General features: G+C 37.1%; 2 protein-coding genes across 2 annotated transcripts; both read left to right on the top strand.

The window, feature by feature from the left end:
- The first annotated feature begins 705 nt into the window (after positions 1-705).
- Positions 706-2,126, top strand: LOC103422804 (uncharacterized). Its single transcript, XM_017328814.3, has 2 exons — positions 706-1,263; positions 1,698-2,126. The coding sequence occupies exons 1-2, from the start codon at positions 833-835 to the stop codon at positions 1,858-1,860; spliced, it is 594 nt and encodes a 197-aa protein (XP_017184303.2). The 5' UTR covers positions 706-832; the 3' UTR covers positions 1,861-2,126.
- A 10,973-nt stretch (positions 2,127-13,099) lies between these two features.
- LOC103422690 (laccase-4-like) lies at positions 13,100-18,101 on the top strand. Its single transcript, XM_008360752.4, has 6 exons — positions 13,100-13,298; positions 15,273-15,424; positions 15,527-15,771; positions 15,913-16,041; positions 16,218-17,138; positions 17,560-18,101. The coding sequence occupies exons 1-6, from the start codon at positions 13,203-13,205 to the stop codon at positions 17,688-17,690; spliced, it is 1,674 nt and encodes a 557-aa protein (XP_008358974.2). The 5' UTR covers positions 13,100-13,202; the 3' UTR covers positions 17,691-18,101.
- The last annotated feature ends 5,244 nt before the right edge of the window (positions 18,102-23,345 follow it).

Genomic DNA, 23,345 nt, shown 5'->3' with positions numbered 1-23,345 from the left:
GCACTCCAATATGCGCCTTCACATGCAATACTTTAAACATCATTCGTTCATGTTATAACATGTGTATCTATTTATTAATACTATATCTTAGTTTCATAATATGTCAACAATATCGTCTACTCAAATTGTAACACATGATGAATTATTAACACCATCAAAGGTGTGACTATATTATACTAAGAATTTTTTTTAGGCTAACTCCAAGGGTTTGAAGCAATTCGTCCTTCTTGGTTCCAGTTGTGGACATCCTGGATATAATTTCTTTGTGATTGTTTTATCCTTTTTCGTCCTTAGATTCTTAGTCCAAGAGACCATCGTAACCATATTTTGTAAACAATATGATGTGGCAATTGATTGTTAAATTTATTGTTTAAAATCATTGAATAAGATATCTAATTATCGCCCGCCACATCATGTGTTCTACAAAACATATTTTCAAAACATGATCTCCCTAGTATTTTTCTTCCATTTATCACCAAATATCCCATTCATCGTATCCTATATATTTGGAATTTGGATATGTTAAAATCTAATATTTTGCTGACATTTGACCGCGTCCTAAGGAATAGTAGTCTGCAATTTTTACCTAATAATGGCATGCCCAAGAATCACTAGCTAATTTGTGGATCACTGCCCTAAAAAGAAAAAACTTTGTGAATCAAAGCTGTCAATGCAGTAATCTTTCTTAATAAACACACAAAAATGAGACCCTCCAAATATACGTCACTTCCCCTATACCCCTCTATTACGCATCCCCTTTTGGAGTTTATTGTGGCAACATTTGGGTAGGAGTTGTGGCGGCTGCCCCATCAATTACAGCCGTACACGAGCCATGGAACGTAAAGCAACTGCACCTCCGCGGCGAGTAATGGTGGTGGCAGATCCAACCCGGGAATCAGCGGGTGCACTCCAATATGCGCTTTCTCATGCAGTTCTTGAACACGATGAATTGATCCTTTTCTTTGTTGAGAACCAAAATACCTGGCGAAACACATTCACGACGTTACTCAAAATACCTAGCATCGCCTCCGCGGCCATCGCTACAATGTCCTTTGAAGGAACCTTAGAGGAGGACGTGGATTTTCTTGAAGAAATGAAGAATGTATGCGAACGTGTACAACCAAAACTGCGTGTGCGTGTGGAGAGGGTGGCAATGGAGGAAGGCAGAGACAAAGCAAACACTATTCTACATCAAAGCGATGTTCTTGGGGTTGATATCATAGTTATAGGGCAACGAAGGAAAATTTCGATGGATATTTTAGGGTGAGTTTTCTTTCTCAGTAGATGTTCTAGTTACAATACTTCTGTTTGTGTGTGTGTGTAAATATATATATATATATATATATATATATATATTTTTTTTTTTTTTTTTTTTTTTTTTAAGTGGAGAAATTAAGATTAACATATGCATAACATGAGACTATATCTTCGACTTCGACTTTTCATAATATCGTTCCACTTTTAATTTTTTTTATCTGAATTTGATTTTTATTAAAAGTTAAGAAAAATGAGAAACGAAAACAAAACGGAAATTCATGCAAAAAGGCGATGATATATTGAAAGTGGCATGAGTTCAAGTCATTTGGCTAGCCCAAGGGATCAGAGATCGAGGATGACAAAATTGAATTTAAAATCGAATTTAATTCCTTCCAATGTAATTGTTCGCTAATTATAATTTCTGATATTGTGTGAAACAGATCATATACGTGGCCTGGAGGGCGAGGGGTAAAGGCGATAGACACAGCGGACTACTTGATCGAAAATAGCAAACGAACTTGTGTTGCAGTACAAAAAAAGGGGTTAGATGGAGGCTACCTTCTCAACTCAAGAACCCTAAAGAATTTCTGGCTTCTGGCTTAACCTCGCTGGATCAAATGAGCATCTTAACCTGGCCGGGATCATGGTTAATTAGTAATTCATCATGTTTAATTTCTCTTGGTTAAGGAGTGAATTCCATTTGTACAAGTCCACCGATTTGGAAATGCTGCTGCCTCTGGGAGAACCTTGGACGTATATTTGGAAATGCTGCTGCCTCTGGGGACATATTTGACAATGCTAGGTCACAATTACAAACTGTACAAAGTAACCTCCTTGTTAATTCAAATGTGAAGCACACATTTTCAGAACTCTTTCTGCATGCATGAATCTTTCGGTTGGTTCCTCCATTTTATGAACATTATAAATTGTCATATATTTGGGCATGAACTATGCCATTTCTAGTAATAACTAAGTTGTCTAGCCGGCCGAGTACGTATACCTGCCGTTCCTATAACACACATCACGTGACAAATGTCTCCTACTTTAGTAGGTCATGAATCGAACAACTCATGAGTATCATAAGATCTAAATTGTTAAAAAAAAAAAAAACCTGCAAATATTGTGGTACCTACTTCTAAGTTCTAAGTTCAAGATTGACTTGGTGCAGAAATTTCAATCTGGGTTTGTTTGAAATAGGATAGGTTAAAAGATTTTGATCCAAACCCTGGCCCAAAGACTGGGTTGGTCCATTTTGGTTCTATTTAATTATTGGTTCAAAATATGAAGGAACAAAATGACAATGATCGTCGTTTAATCAACTAATAGAGACTTCACAAGGATAATTGAATTGTTGGAAGACTGAAGGCATGTTTTAGAACATTTAATTCCATATTTTATTTCTTCTTCTCAATCAGTCAAAAAATGCATTTACGTCGGCACATTGCTGTATCTAGACAATAGATTTACAGCGAATGAGATGTTAGGTCTAGTGCACTGAGCCAAATACAATAAAGCCCCAATTGCACTTAGGTAAGGAACTTCGGGCTCCAATATCTCTTCCTCATCCTCCTTTGGACGGAAGGGATCTCGTTTAGCATCTAGAGTTCGAACGACCATGGGTGTACTCGAAGGCTTCACTTTATCCTCATTAAAACGTCGCAACACCATTTGGGTGTAGTTCGATTGATGTACTAGGATTCCATCCGAACAATGCTCAATCTCCCGGCCGAGGCAATATCGAGTTTTCCCAAGATCTTTTACCTCAAATTCCGATTTCAAGTGTGTAGCAATTTCCTCAAGCTCTGTGGGAATCCCAATGAGGTTCATGTCATCGACATAAAATGCAACGATTGCAAATCTGGAATGTGACTTCTTTATGAACATGCATGGGCATAGTTCATTGTTCATATAACCCTGACTTGTCAAATATTCACTCAGACGGTTATATCACATCAGCCCGAATTGTTTTAATCCGTAGAGTGACCTCCTCAACCTAATTGAGAGAGTGTTTCGTGGTTCAGAATTATTTGAACTAGTCAATGGAAGTCCTTCTGGAACTTTCATATAAATTTCTGTATCTAGATCCCTATAGAGATACGCAGTTACCACGTCCATAAGTTACATATTCAGTTTTTCGGAAACTACCACACTGATTAGGTAGCGGAACGTTATAACATCCATTACGGGGGAATACGTTTCCACGTAATCAATCCCTTGGCACTAAGAGAAGCCTTGCGCTACGAGGCGTGCTTTGTATCGTACTATTTCATTCTTCTCATTACGCTTCCTCACGAAAACCTACTTGTAGCCAACAGGCTTCACGCTTGGTGGTGTAGGAACGATAGGTTCAAATACCTTACGTTTTGAGAGTGAATCGAGTTCGACCTGGATTGCTTATTTTCAGTTTGACCAATCGGTTCGACGTCGGCATTCATTAATGGAACGTGGTTCAATGTCATCGCTGAGCATGATGTCGGTAGCTACTGAGTATGCAAATGCATCATCGACGATCACCTTATTCCTATTCCAAACCTCATCCAATACTGTGTAGTGGACCGAAATCTCGCGATTCTCGGAAGGCCGACATGTTTCATCTGAAGCATCACCGTAATTTAGAATAACCTCATGCGTTGGAACGGATGAGTGAGCGATGGTCAGATTCAAACTAGGTTCACTAGTTGGTGCCATTTTTCTCTTCCAGGGTTGTGAATCCTTTGAACCAAGGGGTCTGCCACGTTTCAGGGTCAGAGCAAATGATTGGCTAGCAACCAATGTACCTTGTCGCATGGAGGGTGCGACCTTCCCATCTTCGAGGATAGTCCAACCTTCCCAGGCGAGTTGTTGACGTACCCGGGGTAAATCTATCTTTACAGGTGTGTTTACAGCGGGTATGTGTGATCTTGTCACATTTGCTAGATCATTAAAAGCATCCGGCATGCTTTGAGTAATGCTCTAAAGATTTATAATTCGACGCACCTCAGTTTCAAACTGGGCAGTGTGGGGATCTAAATGAGACATAGTGGGAGCATACCACGACAATTCGTGGCGTTCTACAGGAACGTTAGCACGCTTATCTCCCCCTAACGACGGGAAGACTGTCTCATCAAAGTGACAATCCGCAAAATGTGTGGTAAAGAGATCTCCTGTCAAGGGTTCTAAGTAGCGAACAATTGATGTCGAATCATAACCAACATAGATTCCCATTTTTTCTCTCAGAACCCATTTTGGTACGTAGCGACGGTGCTACTGGCACATAAATGGCGCACCCAAGCACCCGTAAATGCGAGACGTCAGGCTTGTATCCAGTGACCAACTATAACGGTGAATGTGGTTGGGTAGCGATGGGCCTCAGGCGGACCAACATAATTGCGTGCAATATTGCATAGCCCCAGGCAGATACCGGCAATTTGGTTCTCATAACCAAAGTCCAAACTATCAATTGAATGCGCTTTATGAAAGCTTCTGCCAGGCCGTTTTGGGTGTGAACATGAGGCACAGGATGTTCCACATTAATTCCTACTGACATGCAATAATCGTTAAAAGTCTGTGAGGTAAACTTTCCAGCGTTATCCAGTCGAATCGACTTGATCGGATAATCAGGGTGGTGAGCCCTTAGCTTAATGATTTGAGCTAGGAGTTTAGCAAACACAACATTGTGTGTGGACAACAAGCAAACATGTTACCATCTTGTCGATGCATCAACCAACGCCATAAAATATTTAAATGGTTCGCAGGTTGGTTGGATTGGTCCACAAATATCCCCTTGAATCCTCTGAAGAAATTTAGGGGGGTCGTGAATAATCTTTGCATATGATGGTTGTGTATTTAACTTCCCTAAATAACACATTTTGCATGGTGAGAGTCCAATATAGAAATGTAACTTATGCCCGTGTGAAGATATGAGGATAGGCGCATCATGTCACATCCAGAATGTCCCAAATGATCATGCCAAAGCAACAAAGTGTCCGGGAACTCAGGCATAGGGCCGGCCACATTATAGGTTTCTATGCCGTGAATGGTTGTAATGTACAACCCATTCAGCAAGCGTTCCAACTTCTCGTGAATATGCTTCTGGCCATATTCATACGAAGTGATACAAAGAAATTCAGAACCATGATCTTCAATGGTTTCAAGATGATATTTATTATCTCAAATATCTCTAAAATTCAACAACATTCTTCCGGAACGTTGAGAATAGAGTGCCTCCTTAATGGTCAGAATTGTACCATTAGACAACATGATACGTGCCTTTTCGTATCCTTCAATTAGGTTGGATGGGCCTGAGAGAGTTGTCAAATGAGCTTTCTTGGGTACTAAGTTATTAAAATAGTGTCGTTCAAGCAAGATGGTATGCGTGGTTGCACTATCTGCCAGACAACTAACTTCCCCACTAGACATACCTAGAAATAAATTGATTGAATTGGTCACATGTATAAATATAAGTCTATTCATTCAATTAAGCAATTCGAGAAAATAATATCCATTCAAATAACAATCCATAATTCAAAACAAATCAAAACCAAACAAGTTATTCCAAATACATAGAAAAATTGTTCAAAATTAAGCCATAAACCTAGCAAAATAGGGGGTAGGGCCGGCCACTCCTAGTGGGTTCGGCCACTAGGGCTAAACACCCTAAAAACATGTCTAATTTATTCATCCATAGGTGCTGATGCCTCCTGGAAATCCGATATCTCCATTGATGTAGTTGCATCTTCCGAATGATCCACATGTGCAAAGTTAGACTCACGATGAGAATAATATTTGGCAATAGCCTCAGGGGAAGCTCGGCATACGCGTGACCAATGATCTATTGATCCATAACGATAGCACATGTCCAGTTCAGTAGAAGCAGCCTGAACGAAAGCTTTGCCCTTGTTCTTGAAGTTTGAAACCTTAGGGGCGAGTGGTGGACGCTGCTGGGTCACATTTCTTCCCTTAGGTGCGGCACTCTGTTAACTTTGGGCCCGTGGTTGGGCTTGCAGCCCATTGTCATGGTCATGACAGTTCTTTCATCGTTTATGGCTGCTAGAATAGGTCGCATGTGCTTCAGGCACGGCATTCGAACCAGTCGGTTGAGCTTGATGATTCTTCATCAAAAGTTGGTTTTGCTTTTCAGCGAGAAGTAAAACAAAGATCAAATCCGAAAACTTGGTGAATTTTTGTGCCCTATATTATTGCTGCAGGACAATATTGGTGGCATGGAAGGTCGAATAGGTCTTCTCCAAGAGATCTGATTCAGTTAGTTCCACTTTGCAGAATTTCAACAGAGAACAGATTCTACAAACTTCAGAATTGTATTCATTCACGGACTTAAAGTCCCGAAAACGAAGATGCTGCCAGTCGTGTCTTACTTTAGGCAAGTATATGTCTTTCTGGTGATCGAAACGGTCGGCCAGAGCAAGCCAGAGGGTGCGTGGGTCCTCCTTAGCGAGATACTCAGTCTGCAGTGCAACATGAATATGTCTTCGGATGAAGATTATTGCAGTAGCCTTCTGAGCTTCGTCAACAGGTTTGTCGGCGATAGGTGCCTCGATGGTGGCTATAATACCTTTTGCAATGAGATAGAGTTTCACGTCTTCAACCCACTTCAGATAGTTTCTTCCAGAGACTTATAGAGCGGAGAAATCGAGCTTGTTCAAGTTCGACATGTCCCTAAAACGGAGGGAGAAAACGTGATTAGTCATATGGTAAGCCATAGACATATATCGTAGAACATACAGGTTCTATAGACATATAGTGGTTTAATTTATGCATGAAAACTATGGGTTTCATGTGATATGTTTTGAATGAAAACTTCGGGTTTCAAAGGTACTAAATTTGAAACTACAGGTTCAATTTAGTTTTATGAACAATTAGTTCATAATGAGAGGTTCCTGCAAGAAACATAGAATGCAATATACTAATTTGGATATAATGGATTTGAGGTTCTTCGGGAACTCAAGTGTGAAAGCTTCGTTACTACGAAAGTACGTGACGGTACAAAGTATAAAAATAAATTATTGAATCGTTATGTCCAAAAGTGATCTTCAAGTTAATAATTTTGGATTCATCTTCAAGTCAATAAATTATTGAATCGTTAATGTTTAAAAGTGATATTCAAGTCAATAATTCAATCAATCGGATCATACCAGGTCAATTGTAGAAGCTAAATAATATTATTAGATCGAAAATATAGCCCCAAAATAATTTGGGCTTGGTGCCGTGAGCAAAAAGCTCAAATGGCTGTAGGCCACAGGTCCAGAGACAGGACAGGCCTAAGGGCCTACGGGGTAGCATGGGCAGGTTCAGCAAAAGCTAGCATGCGGGTTTGTGTTACGGGAGAAAAGGCCCAGTCTTGTAGGCTGGTGCATGCCTTGGGAAACACCCAGCCAACTGGGCTGGATTTGAATGAAGGTTGCAGGCCTGGGTTTGTTGCGTGGCTACGAGCCACGGTGCAAGGGTGGAGGGTTCCAGGCCCATCCATTTAGACCTCAGGCCGATGCCTAGTATCAGTATGCATAGTGGTGGTGCGGTGGGTGTGCCACACTGTTATAACCACCCTCAATTTTCCTTTTTATTTCTATTTTCCCCCTAAAACATTTTTTTTAATTTATCAATTTAATCCTTTATTCTCTTTTAATTTTAGTCGTTGATCTAGATTTCTTATTACTCTTAAACTGCCAAGTGGCAGATTATTAGCTCTCTTTTCCTTTCTTCTCTTTCTGAGTCTCTCCTCTCAGACATATCTCACTCTCTCTTTCTCACGGGATCTCTCTTCTCTCCATTTCACTCCCTGCACCGTGACGAACCAAGCAACATGCAAGAAACTCCAGTGTAGACAATTTTCATCACCTTCCTGGCACCATTAATCTATCCTTCTCCGTCGCAATAAGGTCAAGGAACTCAGAGAAGAGACCTCTGACGGATCCCTTAATTCTTTCTGGCTAGGTAAGTTTGTTTACCTTTGTAAATCACCATTGTGGTTGTTGGACGTTGTGTGATGACAATTATGTTGTTCTTCCAAGGTTTTGTGGACGGGAACAGCATGGGGGAAACTCACCCATATTTTCCGGCGAACGTGTGACTTTCGAGGTTTCTTTTCGAGCTCTCACGGCCATTCACGGCAAAATTAGGGTATGGAAATTACTCCACTCTCTTCCCTCTTCATTTTAGTACTTGTTTTGAGTAGTGGTTTAATTGTTCGTCGTCAACCGGAGCATTTTCCTTTTCGGTGTTCTTCCCCGATTTACACCCAGGCCATCAGGCTTTCTCAAACACCTCGGGCCTTAGCCCAGTCTTGAAGCAGCCCAGTCCCTTTTTTATTAATTGGCATGCGGGCCATGCTTGTGTGAAGTGTGTGTGTGATTGGGCCATGCCCTGCATGGCCCATGTATATGTGTGTTTTGGGTTGTGTTGTGTGAGTGTATGTTTGTGCATGTGTGTGTTATGTGTTACGTGTGTGTGTCCATGCATGATTAGTGTGTGCGTGTGTGTGTGTGTAAGCTTGTGCACGTGAGTGTGTTGCGTGTGTGCGTGTGTAAGTGTGTATGTGTGTGAGGTGTGTGTGGGCTGCACAGTAGGTGTATGCAGGCCATGTGTGTGTGTACAGTGTGTGTGTGTGAGTGTGGGTTTGGGTTTAAGCCCAAACCACTCTTCTTCAACCTAAACCCTTTTAAACCAAAACCATTTACCTAAACCCATTAGACCTTAACCCATTCAACCCAAATCATTTTATTTATTTATTACATTTTTGTGCTTAGGTGAAGTTGCTAGTGAGGGAATTCGTAATCCTTATCCGCACAACTCTACTGCTAAGGAGTATCTGTGAGTGGACCCTTTTTAAAATTTGCATAATTTCATAGTTTAATTGCATAAATGAAATGCATGTCTTACGAGTTATTAACTGAATTTATGTTAAGCAGATTTATGAAATATGTTATTTATCGTCTCGTTTTTTGTGAGGAATTAATTGTTGGCCTATATTGAGCTATATTTTAAAATATTGTATTTTCTATAAAAATAATGAACTGATAGACTATCTGATGGATGACGAGAGGATGCTAGAACATGTTTTAGAAACCCCTCTTTATAGTATAGACAATAGATGACTTTATACTATGAAGTGGTTATTTATGAAATGCGTAACTATTTGTGCGTACCTAGTGGACACTATGCCGCCTGGGGCGAGGATCCGGTGTTGGCAGTTAGGCCGGGAGAAATAATCCCTAACTACGGGTTGAGAGACACGGAGCAGGCATTAGGCCAGGAGTTGGTAATCTCTGGCTACGGGTGCATAGACCACGGTGCTGGCATAGGGCCGGGAGATATATATTTATTCAGTGATCTTACTAGTAGTACATTACGCTAAGAGACGATTTATGAGACGTTTGATATTTTGTGTTTCACAATATGTCTCTTAAGATATTTTTGGCATGCTAGGGTTTTCAATAAAACCATCACTTATTATGTTAGTAGTTTTCTTTATATAAATTGTGGGGGTTAGTATATTTATAACTGTTTTATTATTATTGTATATATGAACTTGGTCCACTCACCTTTGTTTTGCGCCCCCATTCAGGTCTTAGAAATAAGGACTACGAAACAACGTACGAGGCATTCCCCTATCAGTAGCAGTCTATCACTCACTTGAGTGATATCTTGTAATGACCTTTCCTTTTGTGATCTTGTTTTAGATTGTGTTATGTGCACTCTAGGCACTTCCTTAAACTTTGTGTATTACTTCTAGATTCTAATGTTTGTTCATGAATATTTCTTCCTAATCATTACTCTTGTATTCAATAAATGGCTTTCGTCACCCTTCGGTGTCGGCCAGCACGTGCCTATCTAGGTATTCGGGGAATATCGAGGTCGGGACGTGTCACACACCATGCCCAATTTCCCTTTTTTTTTCAAATCCCTTAGGGTTTAGGAAACCCATATTTGCTTCTAATTTGATTTTGTACTTTGACTCACAAATTCCACATAACAATTTAATTGTGCGATGCATGAAACAAATATATATATTGACAAATATATGAACATATACAATATATATATCGAAAGGAAAATATAAACATAGAGGGGTTCATGCATTATGGGGAATGTTTTCATGCTTCGTGGACATTTCAAATTTATTCTTTTATTTTAAGCGTACTTGATTAGTAGAAAACGAATAAGCCTTTGAATTTGGTGGATGATAGTCTCCTCCAACGATGCTTCAATTCCTCAGCTTCTGGCAAGAGTGTGCTGATAATGTGTTGTGGGCCTATTTGATTGAACGATCTAGGGTTTAGAGAGAGAGAGGGGTTCGGCAAAATTGAGAGAGAAGAGAGATTGATTTAATTATAAGATGTGTTTGATTCACCTCATTGTGCCTTTATTTTTAGTAGTAGGAAGGGTAAAACATTTCTTTTTAGGATTACAATATTTAATAGTTAATCTAATCCTAATAAGAATATAAGATATTTTCTCATATTCCCTAAGATTTACACAATCACATTCCTATTCTAAATATGACTGCAACAAACAAATCATTTTAGCTAGCCAATTTTTAAGTTGTTTCATAAGTCCCTTTATATTTTTGTTTTAAGTTCTCTACTCAGCTAGTTTTTAGCTTGGATAATACTTGGTTCTTTATGTAAAAAGTCATTTCTCATTATATGACAACAATAACATCATTTTATATTACAAACTTCATAATCTGAATTATCCATTTTTTACAATCATCTAAAGATCATTAGTAGAAAATTTAATTAATTTGGAGACTATATATGTCGAACAAATTGACAGCTATGTTAACAAATAATATCCTCATGATTAACCATCAACCGTCAACTTGTTAGTTTTCTAGATGATCTTTAGATGATAATAAGCGAAATAAACGGTTCAAACTATGACATTTGTATGGTAATTTGGTCAAATAATGCCACGTTGTCATATAAGGATAAATGATACTGTTAAAATATTGAAAAACTATTTTGTAAAATTTGGGAAATGACAGGAACTCGTTAATTAATTTGTTCTTTTCCTTGTAATGTTTAGTGCAGAGAGAGAGTTCATAAATAGGGCTTGACGGCGACAAAGATTAATTTCAAGTGTCAAATTAACTCAACCTATCATGCAAAGGTTAGATGAGCGGTTGCCACCCACCCCAACCCCCTCTCAAAACTTTAGCTTTCAGGAAATAGACTTTCTGATCGATCGATTTGGCAATCTAATGAAAACTATTGCTCAACTATAAAATAATAGTACTGGTTTCTGTTAACATCCCTGTATGCTTGTTTCCATCGTCTACCCACCACTTTCAATTTCAACTTCCACATTCACAGTCTTCCCCCGATGATCAAATGCATGGAAAATTATCCATCAACCTTATTTAATTAGTTGTTATCATAACGACAGCAACCCTAATTAATTTATTTGTTTGAAAACATCAATTAGAAATATAAAAAGCAGATTGTTAGTTTTGGAAAGCATAGTATATATGCTAAGGTTGTTGGCATTAATTTGAAAATGATTTATAGTTTCAAAAATAATTAATGGAACTAAATAACTTGATCTTCATTGATTCAGAAAAATGGATCCAAGGAGTCGTCCTCAGGACACCAAGCAACTCCTTAAGAGTTCAAAAACCTTTTATTTGTCAATAGTCTATCGCTCATAAGATTTGTACTCAATACGTCCTTCAACAAAAAGGAGATTGAGTGCAGCTAGACAAAAAATGAATGAGCTCAAACCCATTGAAGTATGTCTCACATTACGAATCCAATGAAGTTAAATTCTCTTTACATTGAATGGTTGCACTACTAATTGCGTTGAGCCCTTTTTGTATAAAACTCAACATATAAAAGTTTGCACAACGATTGAACCCAAGTTGGGACCATGAATTGAAAATCCCAAAGTCTTGATTAGGGAAGCCAGAATTTAGTCCCTGAAATCTAAGTAAAAAAGAGTTAAGTACCACTGTGGAGTTGTCTTTACATGTCCTCGCTAAAGAGTGGACCCACATGAGAGGGGGCATGTTAAGCATGTCCTCACATCAGATCTTCTGGGCCGAACTAAACCTTGCATCGATGCCCTTTTGGGTAAAACCCCCCATTTATTAGTTTACACATGCGGTGAAGTTAAACTATATCGATATTGGTTAGTAATTAACGGCTCATCCATCTTTGAAACTTTAATAAACCTTCTTTGATTGCATTTGAATAATGTGGAACTTTTTCTCCAAGAGTGAAACTGGCGTCGCTGAGGTACAAATTAATCTGGTTTAGAAATTTTGAATTTCTCCTGAGAGTATAAACAATGAAGTCTATATAATATATGGAAGCTTTTTCTGTTATGTTCTGTTGCCAACTTAATTGATGTAACTGTCTCTATCTAATATATATAGATCTCATTAATTAATTAGTCAATAACAATATAAAGTGGTGTTATAAAGCTAAAATATCATAAAGAAATCAAGTGGTTAATTTCTGTTGAGCTTAATTGTGGCTTGTTGTCTGTCATTTCCTTGACCTTTGAGAGATTTCCATGGTTGGAGAAGCAATCCATCCACTTTTTTGTTTGTTAGCTGGGGTTTGGGTGTACTTTACCCCATACGGCGGTTCACCAAACCAGTGGCTGCTGACCACCTTGGCCTTCAGATAACAGTAGTGTTTTAGTTGACTTGAAAGATATAACTACTACTACCATAAGATTCTTGGCCTTCAGCTACACGTACATTCTAATATATTTATACGTATAGAGAGCTCCATGCTTAAGTATTAATTCATTAATCTACACCTACCAAACTATAAGCAAAAACGACATGGCAACAGAGACTGAGATTCTCTCTCTTTATAAGTAAGGCTTGGTCGTATAAATTTTATTATAGGAGAGAAAACTAAAGATCAAGAGCAATAATTAAGAGTCAAAGAGAGAGAGGGAGAGAGAGGGAGAGAGAGAGAAATAAAGCTCGAGAGAAAATGGCAATGGTGCAGTGGATTCGAGTCGTGCTTCTGGTGGCGTGTTTGTGTTTTCCGGCATCTGTAGAATGCATGGTTCGACATTACAAGTTTAATGTAAGTATACGTTTTCAGTTAATATCTTTTAAATGTTTTGCATACTGCAGCTAGCTAGGGTTCATTAGTTGCCACCTCATGCAGCAGACATTTATGGTACCAAATATTTTAGCCGTACGATTAGTACTTTTCCACATTTTGGTGTCTATAGTTGGGGAAGGGGAGGGTTGTCAATAGTTCAGCGGGGCCGATAAAGATGCTAAAACTACAATCGTAAAAGAACACAAACTATTTAACGTGGTTCACTCAAAATTGGATTGTGTCTATAAAGTATTCTTTAATTTGTACATAGGTCGCATATTTCAACTGTATACATGGCTTAAGGGTTTTGGAACCATGCAGTACTAGTACTCTTCGTTACTGGGAATTTGCACCTTGCCAAATCTGCAGCGCAGTATATATGCATATATATAGTATAAATCTGGTGTTTGGTTTTTATTTTCTCATTCAAAAGAAGCAATTAATATTAGTTTATTAGTGTCTGTCTTGTAAATTTTATCTTTTGAATTGCTGATAGTGACCGTACTTCTTGATCTCAAATTAAGAATAATATTTGTATGCATTATCCATACAAAATATAAAACTTACGGCCACTATTAGCAATTCATAATATAAGGGTGACTAGCATGCTTGTATGCATGCATGTTCTTGTCGCTGTTTTTCTTGCTAAATTAATCCTAGCTTAATTAGTTGACTAAATATTGAGCTGACTAGCCAACTTACAAAATTGAAACATAATTGTGGACAGTACATCATTAGTCATTCTTCTCTTTCTTGTTCTTGACATTGATATAAACAAAATTTGATTCAGCTCTCACCTCAATGCGGGACATGATATATATATATATATATAGACGTTATACAGGTTTAAATTTGAATCGTTTTAAAAAAAATAATAAACTAGTGGTTTCGTTACGACAATTTATTTGTTTGCGAGCCATAAAATTGTCCACAAGTTATAAAACATCTAAGGATTGTTTAAAGGGAACTTTAACAAAAAGTTCCCGGTACTGTTCACTTTAACGAAAAACAACATTTTTACACTAAAAAGTCAATCATGGTATTATTCACTTTACCCTTTATTTTGTCCTTATCATTAAAACTCAAAGTTTTCAAGCCCTTTTCATTAGTTTTCCTTTGTTTTGGGAACTTTAACAAAAAGCTCCCGGTACTGTTCACTTTAACGAAAAACCACATTTTTACACTAAAAAGTCAATCCTGGTATTATTCACTTTACCCTTTATTTTGTCCTTATCATTAAAACTCAAAATTTTCAAACCATTTTCATTAGTTTTCCTTTGTTTTGGGAACTTTAACAAAAAACTCTCAAGAAGACAGATTTGTGACATCACTTTTTTGACACAATTTTTGACACATGCTTTTGTAGGGCTCACTTTGTACTGTATTTCAAGATCTAAACCATCTATCTTTTAGCCCTTCCCTAAAAAATCATGTCTACCTAAATCACCCAAATCTGAAACCATATCACTGTTGGATTAAGGATTTAGAGTTTCTTTGTACAACAGTATTCGTCTAGTTTCTTCACTACAAATGAATGTTTTAATGATTTTGGATTTGTTGAATTTTTTATCAATGATGATCTCTGAAAGATGTTCTAAAAAATAGACAGTTCAAATTATTAAAATATATTATGAAGTAGGCCCCACAAAAACTTATGTCAAAAATTGTATTAAAAAGTGTCGTCACATATCCACTCCCTTTAAAAAAAAGTGACAATGAACAGAAATGACTAATGTAACATGTAATATAAACACGATTAATTAATTTAAAAACCCCAAATCTTTATCATACGGCAAAGTGTGAGGGTGTAGTTGAGAAGGCCACCAAACTTGTGGGCTGTGTATGCCTAATCCTACCTAGTGTTCCAGTTGACTTGTTTAAAAACATGGGTATGCTAGTGCTACAATCTTACTAACAACTTCCACTATTAACTGCTACATGTCGTTTTTGTAGGTGGTGCAGAAGAACATCTCAAGATTGTGTTCAAGCAAGCCCATTGTCACTGTCAATGGAAGGTATCCTGGTCCCACCATTTATGCTAGGGAAGATGATACAGTACTAGTCAAGGTGGTCAACCATGCCAAATACAACGTTAGCATCCATTGGTAATGTCCCAAATTTGTCCCGTTGAACTTATTTTTATAGAAGATGCGATTAGTAATATGATTAGTAAGTATACGAATATGTTGTAATATTATTTTCTGTAGGCACGGGATCCGACAACTTCGGACAGGTTGGGCCGACGGGCCGGCATACATAACCCAATGTCCTATTCAGCCGGGCCAACAATATGTATACAACTTCACCATCACCGGGCAAAGGGGCACACTTTGGTGGCATGCACACATCCTCTGGCTCAGGGCTACAATCCATGGTGCCTTGGTCGTCTTACCCAAGCTCGGTGTCCCGTATCCATTTCCTGCACCCCAAAAGGAAGTCGTTGTAATTTTGGGTGAGCTCAATATCACTACCCTCATACTCTCATAATGTATCTTCTTTGTTCGAATCTTCCTCCTTTACTATGGCTCAGTATAAAAAGAAATCTATTTGGAAAGAGTCTTTTTCCTTATGATTGTTATAATTTAACTTGCAGGTGAATGGTGGAAATCAGATACGGAACGTGTCATCAGACAGGCTTTGAAATCTGGCTTAGCCCCAAATGTCTCTGATGCTCACACAATCAATGGTTATCCAGGACCGATCTCAACTTGTCAATCACAAGGTAAATATTAGCGGATCTCATTAGTTGATCATATGATGTGATAGTTAATGTGTATTTATTACGTAGATTACATAATTATTATGATCAATTATTTTAATTCATACATAAACTGTCACATTATCTTTACAGTTTTGCTCGATTTCTAATCGTCAAATTTATATATGATATATATCCAGGAGGATTATTACCAGTAAGACCTGGGAAGACATACATGCTAAGAATCATCAATGCTGCACTTAACGAAGAGCTCTTCTTTAAGATTGCTAACCACAAATTAACAGTAGTTGAAGTCGATGCTGTGTACACAAAACCTTTCAAAACCGACACCGTTCTCATAGCTCCGGGGCAAACAACAAATGTTCTTGTATCAACAAACCATGGCTCAGGAAAATACTTGGTCGCAGCCTCACCATTCATGGACAATCCGACCATCGTCGTGGACAACAAGACCGCCACCGCTACATTGCATTACATAGGCACCCTCGAAAGCACGAGGACTATTCTCACATCCCCACCTCCTCAAAATGCCACACTTGTGGCAACAAATTTTACAAACTCCCTCAGAAGTCTAAACTCAATCCGGTTTCCAGCTAGGGTTCCATTGAAAATTGACCACTCCCTTTTGTTCACTGTTGGTTTAGGGCTTCACACTTGTGATTCGTGTGCCAATGGTATTAGGGTGGTGGCAGATATCAACAATGTCACATTTGTGATGCCTAAAATTGCACTTCTTCAAGCACATTTCTTCAACATGAGTGGAGTTTTTACCGATGATTTTCCCGGAAACCCTCTGAATCCTTATAATTACACGGGGACACAGCAGACGAATATGCAGACCAAGAAGGGGACTAGGCTTTATAGACTTGCTTACAACACCACAGTGCAACTTGTGTTGCAAGGCACTGGGATGCTTGCCCCTGAAACCCATCCAGTTCATCTTCATGGGTTTAATTTCTTTGAGGTTGGGAGGGGACTAGGGAATTTCAACCCGAACACGGATCCCAAAAGATTCAATCTTGTTGATCCTGTTGAGAGGAACACAATTGGAGTGCCATCTAATGGATGGACTGCTATCAGATTCAGGGCTGATAATCCAGGTATATCTTCCTTAATTATGTGTTTAGTTTGTGTTAGAAAAATAATTGGAAGATGATAATTTCATATTACTTCTCGAGTTGCAAAGAACCAAATTTAAACAAACATATTGCACTCCAGAAAAAAATAAACAAAAAGAATTTCAAGGCTCAAACTGGTTAAAAGCATTTATCCATCTTAGTCTGATTCCCCTACTCCAATATTGTACAAAACAAACATGAATTATAATCAACAGAAAAAATTAAGGCATGAATAAAGCTGTCAGATGTAACTAGATGCGTGAAATGAGCATAATTAGAAGACAACATATAAGATTTCACATCAGTAGTATTGATTAACAGTCTAATAATATAACATAAAAGACTTTATCCAGTATAATATTTTCAATAAAACCATATTTATCTCCTTTGTTTTTGTATGCAGGGGTTTGGTTTATGCATTGCCATCTTGAAGTGCACACAACATGGGGGTTGAAGATGGCATTTGTGGTGGACAATGGCAAGGGCCCAAATGAATCTGTTCTTCCACCTCCAAGTGACCTTCCCAAGTGCTAGTTAATTACATCTAAACAATATTTCCACCACAAATTGTTGCCAATTCAATTCTCAATCCTCATAGCAATAACAAAGAACAAGCAAAGAGGGCCAAAATTCTGAGATAGGAAGACTTCTTTGGAGCAAGCAAAAGGAAGCTGCTGCTGCATGTTGAATAAAACTTGTTCTAAGACTAGGTCTCTTCTTCTTTTTATTTTATTTTTTTGGGGGTTATTTTTTGGTATAATCGGGGTTAGGGGATGTAACACTTTCTCTCGGATTCTTTTATTACATGACATGATTAAGTCATGTGATGAAAGAGATAAAGATAGAAAGATAACAAAATCTCTTCTGCTAAAGTGTCGGTGATGTTCCTATAAAGATCAATTCTTACCCAAAAAGGAAATGAAACTGTTATTAGCACTCTAAAAATCTTATTCTAAACTCTTTACAAGTGTATTTTTTTTTCTAATTATATAATTTTAGAGTGCAAAATGGAATTTTTAGATTGTCAATAACAATTTCGAAAAGAAAAGGAGAATAAAAACCTATATATGCATTATGCACCAATTGTTGTTAAGAGTGAACCATGTCATTCTTGGCCCAATTGTTACTAACAAATAAGCCCAGCATGTGATGACATCAAGAAGTTCATGTCTGGGCTTCGCTGGCAAATGGCTCGCATTGAAAGCATTTCACAAAAATGGTTGTTGTCACGATGCGAGTTAGATTAGTTAGTTAGGAGCAGAACACTCATGTTTGAATATTTTCCATGTAAATTAGAATAATTCAATAATTATTGTCTTCTTAGAAAAAAACCACTTTTAACATTTCTCTTCATGAAAAAATTTCATTATGACCGGAATACATATGGTATATCACGTATTTTTATATAAGTGGTGAAGATTTTTATTTATAAGTTATTAATTTTTTAACACACATATTCCACTATTTATATAATAACACATGATATAACATCTTGTGTACCGATCATATTGAAAATTTTCTCGAGACAAAGAGCACATGATGCACATGCAAGCTAGAGTAGTAGCAATATGTCTGACTTTTCGACTTTTATGGAAAGAGGGTGGGGGCAGGATTCTCGCCAGATCTTTGTTTGGGGATCATAGGGATTTCGTAATCGTTCATCGTATATCGTACGATCAGTTTTTATTAAGTATTATTTATATTTAATTTTAAATTTTAAATTTTGAAATGATTTCTAACCACACGATATACAATAAACGATCACAATCACGTGATCTCTACTATCCTAAAAAAAGGGATCCCGCGAGGATCCTTTTCCAAGGTGGGGGTAACACTTTGAAAAGGGAATCTTTCCTTTAATGGTAACAAATTCGTGTTGGTGCCCCACCTGCCCCAAAACCCCTATTTAATTCAATTATTGGGTTGTACCTTTTTTTTAGATTTTTTTTAATAGTTTTTATTTATTTATTTTATTTTCATGCATATACAATTATCCATCATTTCAAGTTGCATTAGCCAATTTAGAAGGGCACCAAATTACAGAGGTGTTAGGGCAATTAGAAATACTTGAATTTTGGTAAATCTAAATAGAATAATTTTTTCTTTCTATTTTTCGTTTCAAGCTACTTGACTTTATTTTTCGTTTCTATTTTTTTTTCTTTCTATCTTGTGATACAATTAGATTAAATGCTCATTGAAAAAAAAATTGGAAATTTAGATACATTTTTTATTTGAAGGTGTAGCTAACATCTTTCATTATTAATGGTATTATTGGTATTAAATTGGACAATATTTTAACAAGTAGAAACAAGTCTCCAATTGTTTTTGTGTTGTTTCCTGCTCCCCATGCTTTGCCTGCATGCGCACAGGAGCAGCCTCCCATACGCATATACGCGGAGAACCCAACATGTGAAAATGATATACTAACAAAAGGTTTAATATATAAATAAAACCTTAAGACCATATTTCCAATGTAAGATCACAGGTAAGAAACAGATAATGGAAAATTTTTTGTTTGTTAAGCGGTGGTGAGCATTACCAATGCATTGATTGTCGTTAGATGAGTATAAAATTCAACTTTTTCACAAAAAATTTGTGAACATTGTTTTGATCATAATCTTGCGTCCATTGAGTTTTATGTGCTAAACTCCCCGTTGTATTTGTTGGTCGATGCCAAATTGTGTAAGTGGTTAAGTTAAAATATTATCAGCGATGAACCAATCAGTAGAGAATTGTTGTGCCGCTTCTTTAAAATCTGAACAAGTTAATAGTGTTTACTTAAGCGCACTTGTAATTTTTTTTCTAGAAAATAGATGTTGGTTCTAGTTTAATTATTTGTTGTAGAAAGGGATTATTTATTATGGCTACATATTGGAACTTTTTTTAGCATTATTTTATATGTCATTATTGTTAGGTATGGTGTAGCTTCTATCTAATTGTAACCTTTGTGTCGACATGCATTTTGATATGAAAAACTCGTCACGTCTATTGGCTATGTGTATTTTTAAATTTTAGCAAAAAATAAATAATTCCCATTATTTTTTTTTTAGGATTTCGTGATTTAGAACATTCATATTGTTTTGACGGACATATTTTAAGCTTTTTAGATAAGATCGTCTACTGTTTCAACAAACTATACATAAGAAATTCCAAGAAAACAAACCAGACGTTAGCTAACTTGGCTTTATTTTTTTAGTTTCACTTTATCCTATGAAATTTGTTTTGTTCCAACTTGCCATCTTTTTTTTTTTCATCAAACAACTGAATTCATTAAATATAAAACACACTAATACAAAGTGAGGCTAGTTTGAAGACAGTCCACAACACAGTAAAAGTGCAGCCCAATACAAAAGTAAAGGAAACAAGCCCCAAAAGTGAGCCCAAGATAAAGCCTAAACCGAAAACCCTAGATCTGGAAACGAGAATCAACCGCTTCACCAAAACAGCCGCACCACCATCACAAAGCCGCCGCCACTGGTAAAAAGAACCAACGAACTGAAAGGATGAACGGAAAATAAGGGTGGGCAAGCCACCCGCTTAAAAAGTGCTCTCATAATCCTATCAAATAGTGCGAAATGCACTTTAGCAGCCACCGAAACCCAAGGCACGCCTCCAACCAAAGTCTAAAAAGGAAGAGCACAAGAAGCCGAATAGTTAAACCAAGTGGGTAGGAGCTCACGATTGGCAACAACAATTTGAGAAGGAAACAACGTGAAACTCGTATCTGCAACAAGATTGCCAAACACTGAGACAAAACTCAAGGAAAATGAGACAAGCTCAAAGCAAACACAACTAGCAAACACTTAGATTGTTTGCCCTCCCCAACCTATACCCTCCACATGCCCTCCTATTTATGTGGTCACAGTTAAGCCACATCAACATTTTATATTCCCATTACTTTTCATCTTATTATTTCTATAAAAAAAAATCAATATAAAATGTTGACGTGGCTTAACTGTGACCACATAATATAGGAGGGCATGAGAAGAGTATGGGATGAGGAGGGCAGACAATCCAAGTCTGGGAGAGAGAGATCTCCAAAACACATATATGTCTCACTTTACTCTCTGCCGTTATCTTCTTCCTTCATATCCTTGACGTGACACCCACCTGTCAAAAAACATAGGACATTTCTGCTAAGAGAAAAATAAGAAATTAGTTTCAAAGGTAATAAGTCCAATCTAATTCATTTTGGAATCCCCATCCCTTCATCAAAACAAACACACGATTGTATCGTCTAATTGGTTAAAAAAATTAACCAAGTATATTATATAACACTTAGCGCATCAGACCGTGTTTTTTTTTTTGGCACACAGAAAAACTCTCTAAACAATGGACACGAAGGTAATGGGAGAGCTACTGGGCAAATGCGAGACAGCGACCTTGGCTCATTAATAGACACGTCGGCCTATTGATTCAAAATTGCGAGATTCGAGGTGGACTCTTAAGGGATGATGGTGGGCCCCTACACCAATCAACAATACAACATGTTTTCCCCCGATGAAAAACTGTGTGCATGTGGCAACAGGCATCTCCTTCCTTGGGCTTCTTTATTTACACATGATAGTCCAAGCCCAATCTCAAAGTTAATTACGGCCCAAATAATTAGACATGGGTAACAAACTTTTTTATATATTGAATATTAGGTGCCAACGAGAATTAGAGCTAGCTTTGTATAGCGAAGTACGGTGCTAAGAATAGCCCACTCACAATAAAAGGGAATGACTGATTAGTCTTTAATTGGATTTGGATCCACTCCGAACTTTAATGTCCGGAGCTTAGGAATCAAATCATCTAGGCTGCTAATTAGTATGTAAAAGAAATCAGAGCCGTTAGTTTTGTGTGGTAGGCTAGGAAAATGAGTTAATGGGAACCGTTTAATTGAATTTGTACGGCCCAGATGAATTGATCCCTAGGCTCCAGACACTAAGATTCGGAGCAGATCCAAATTCTCTTTAATTAATGTATAGCTCGTTCGGAAGTATTTTTCATATGATTGAAAGCAATTTTGGTGAAAATATTATTGAACCCATCTTTCTTAGTAAAAATACAAGTTGATTCTAAAGAAGCACTTGAAGTGCTTCTGCAAAAAACAAATATTTTTTCTAAAAATACTTTCAGTTATTTGAAAAACACTTTCAAACAAACTCGTACTACCGACTTGTTAGTTATAATGATGTTAAATTTCGACAAACTTATTTTTCTAGGTTAAACATGTAAGATATTTATATGGAGAAAATATGTAAAGGGTCCTTGTCACGTGGTAATGTAGAGTAGCATAATAGTTTTTTACATGTGTTTATATTTGATGATCAATTTTTATCTATTGAACATGTGTCATCTTATAATTATATTGTTAAGTGGAGAATTATTAACACGTTTGTGCGTTAAATAATAACGGATGATTAATGCAAAGTCTACTTCGAGACTCAAATCTATTAATGGTTAGTTCTTTACACAAACATAAACAACTCAAATGATTAAAATTACTTTGGACACTCGTTGATCTGCACATAAGTAACTGTTAGTTATTGGTTAACCATTATTCGCCAACAATTAATAATCAGTAACATATGTTAACCAAACATAATAGTTCATGTTCAAAGTCTAGATGTGAATAGTCGTAACATACTATCTGAAAAGATCTTATGTTGTCAAACAGTATGCATGAAAACATTTTCAATCGATTATACTTTATTATTCTAGTACGATATGTCACATAGTATTACAGTTTAGTAATATTTATCTACACTTATAAGTATAGGTCTTAGATTCTAATATCATGAACAACGAGATTAAAACTAATTTATTTCTCTTACTTCTTAATCGTTGTAGCAAAAGAAATTCTAAATCCATCAACGGTCAAGAGTTATCTAGATAATTAGAACCTTTAAGGAAGGAGAATAATGGTTGAACTCAAATCACAACAAACTTTAATGAACCAAACCGACTATTTTTCAAGTTACACTTTATAAAAATTTCTTACAAAGGTAGGGGACATAGCAGTGGAGCAGTTGGTCACATCTGAAGGGGACCGCCTAGTTGTATTGGTTTGTATTACAGAGCAACAAAAGCACAAAGAACCAACTGCATACATAACGCGTGCCCCCACGCTCCAATAGATTATTCCGGTTTTCTGGTGTTAAAAGTTATAGAAATGAGAGTGAAATGCACGCGCATTCAAGAGAG

Source organism: Malus domestica, chromosome 11, assembly GCF_042453785.1.
Source record: "Malus domestica chromosome 11, GDT2T_hap1".
NCBI lineage: Eukaryota > Viridiplantae > Streptophyta > Magnoliopsida > Rosales > Rosaceae > Malus > Malus domestica.
This window is presented reverse-complemented; position numbering and strand designations above follow the sequence as displayed.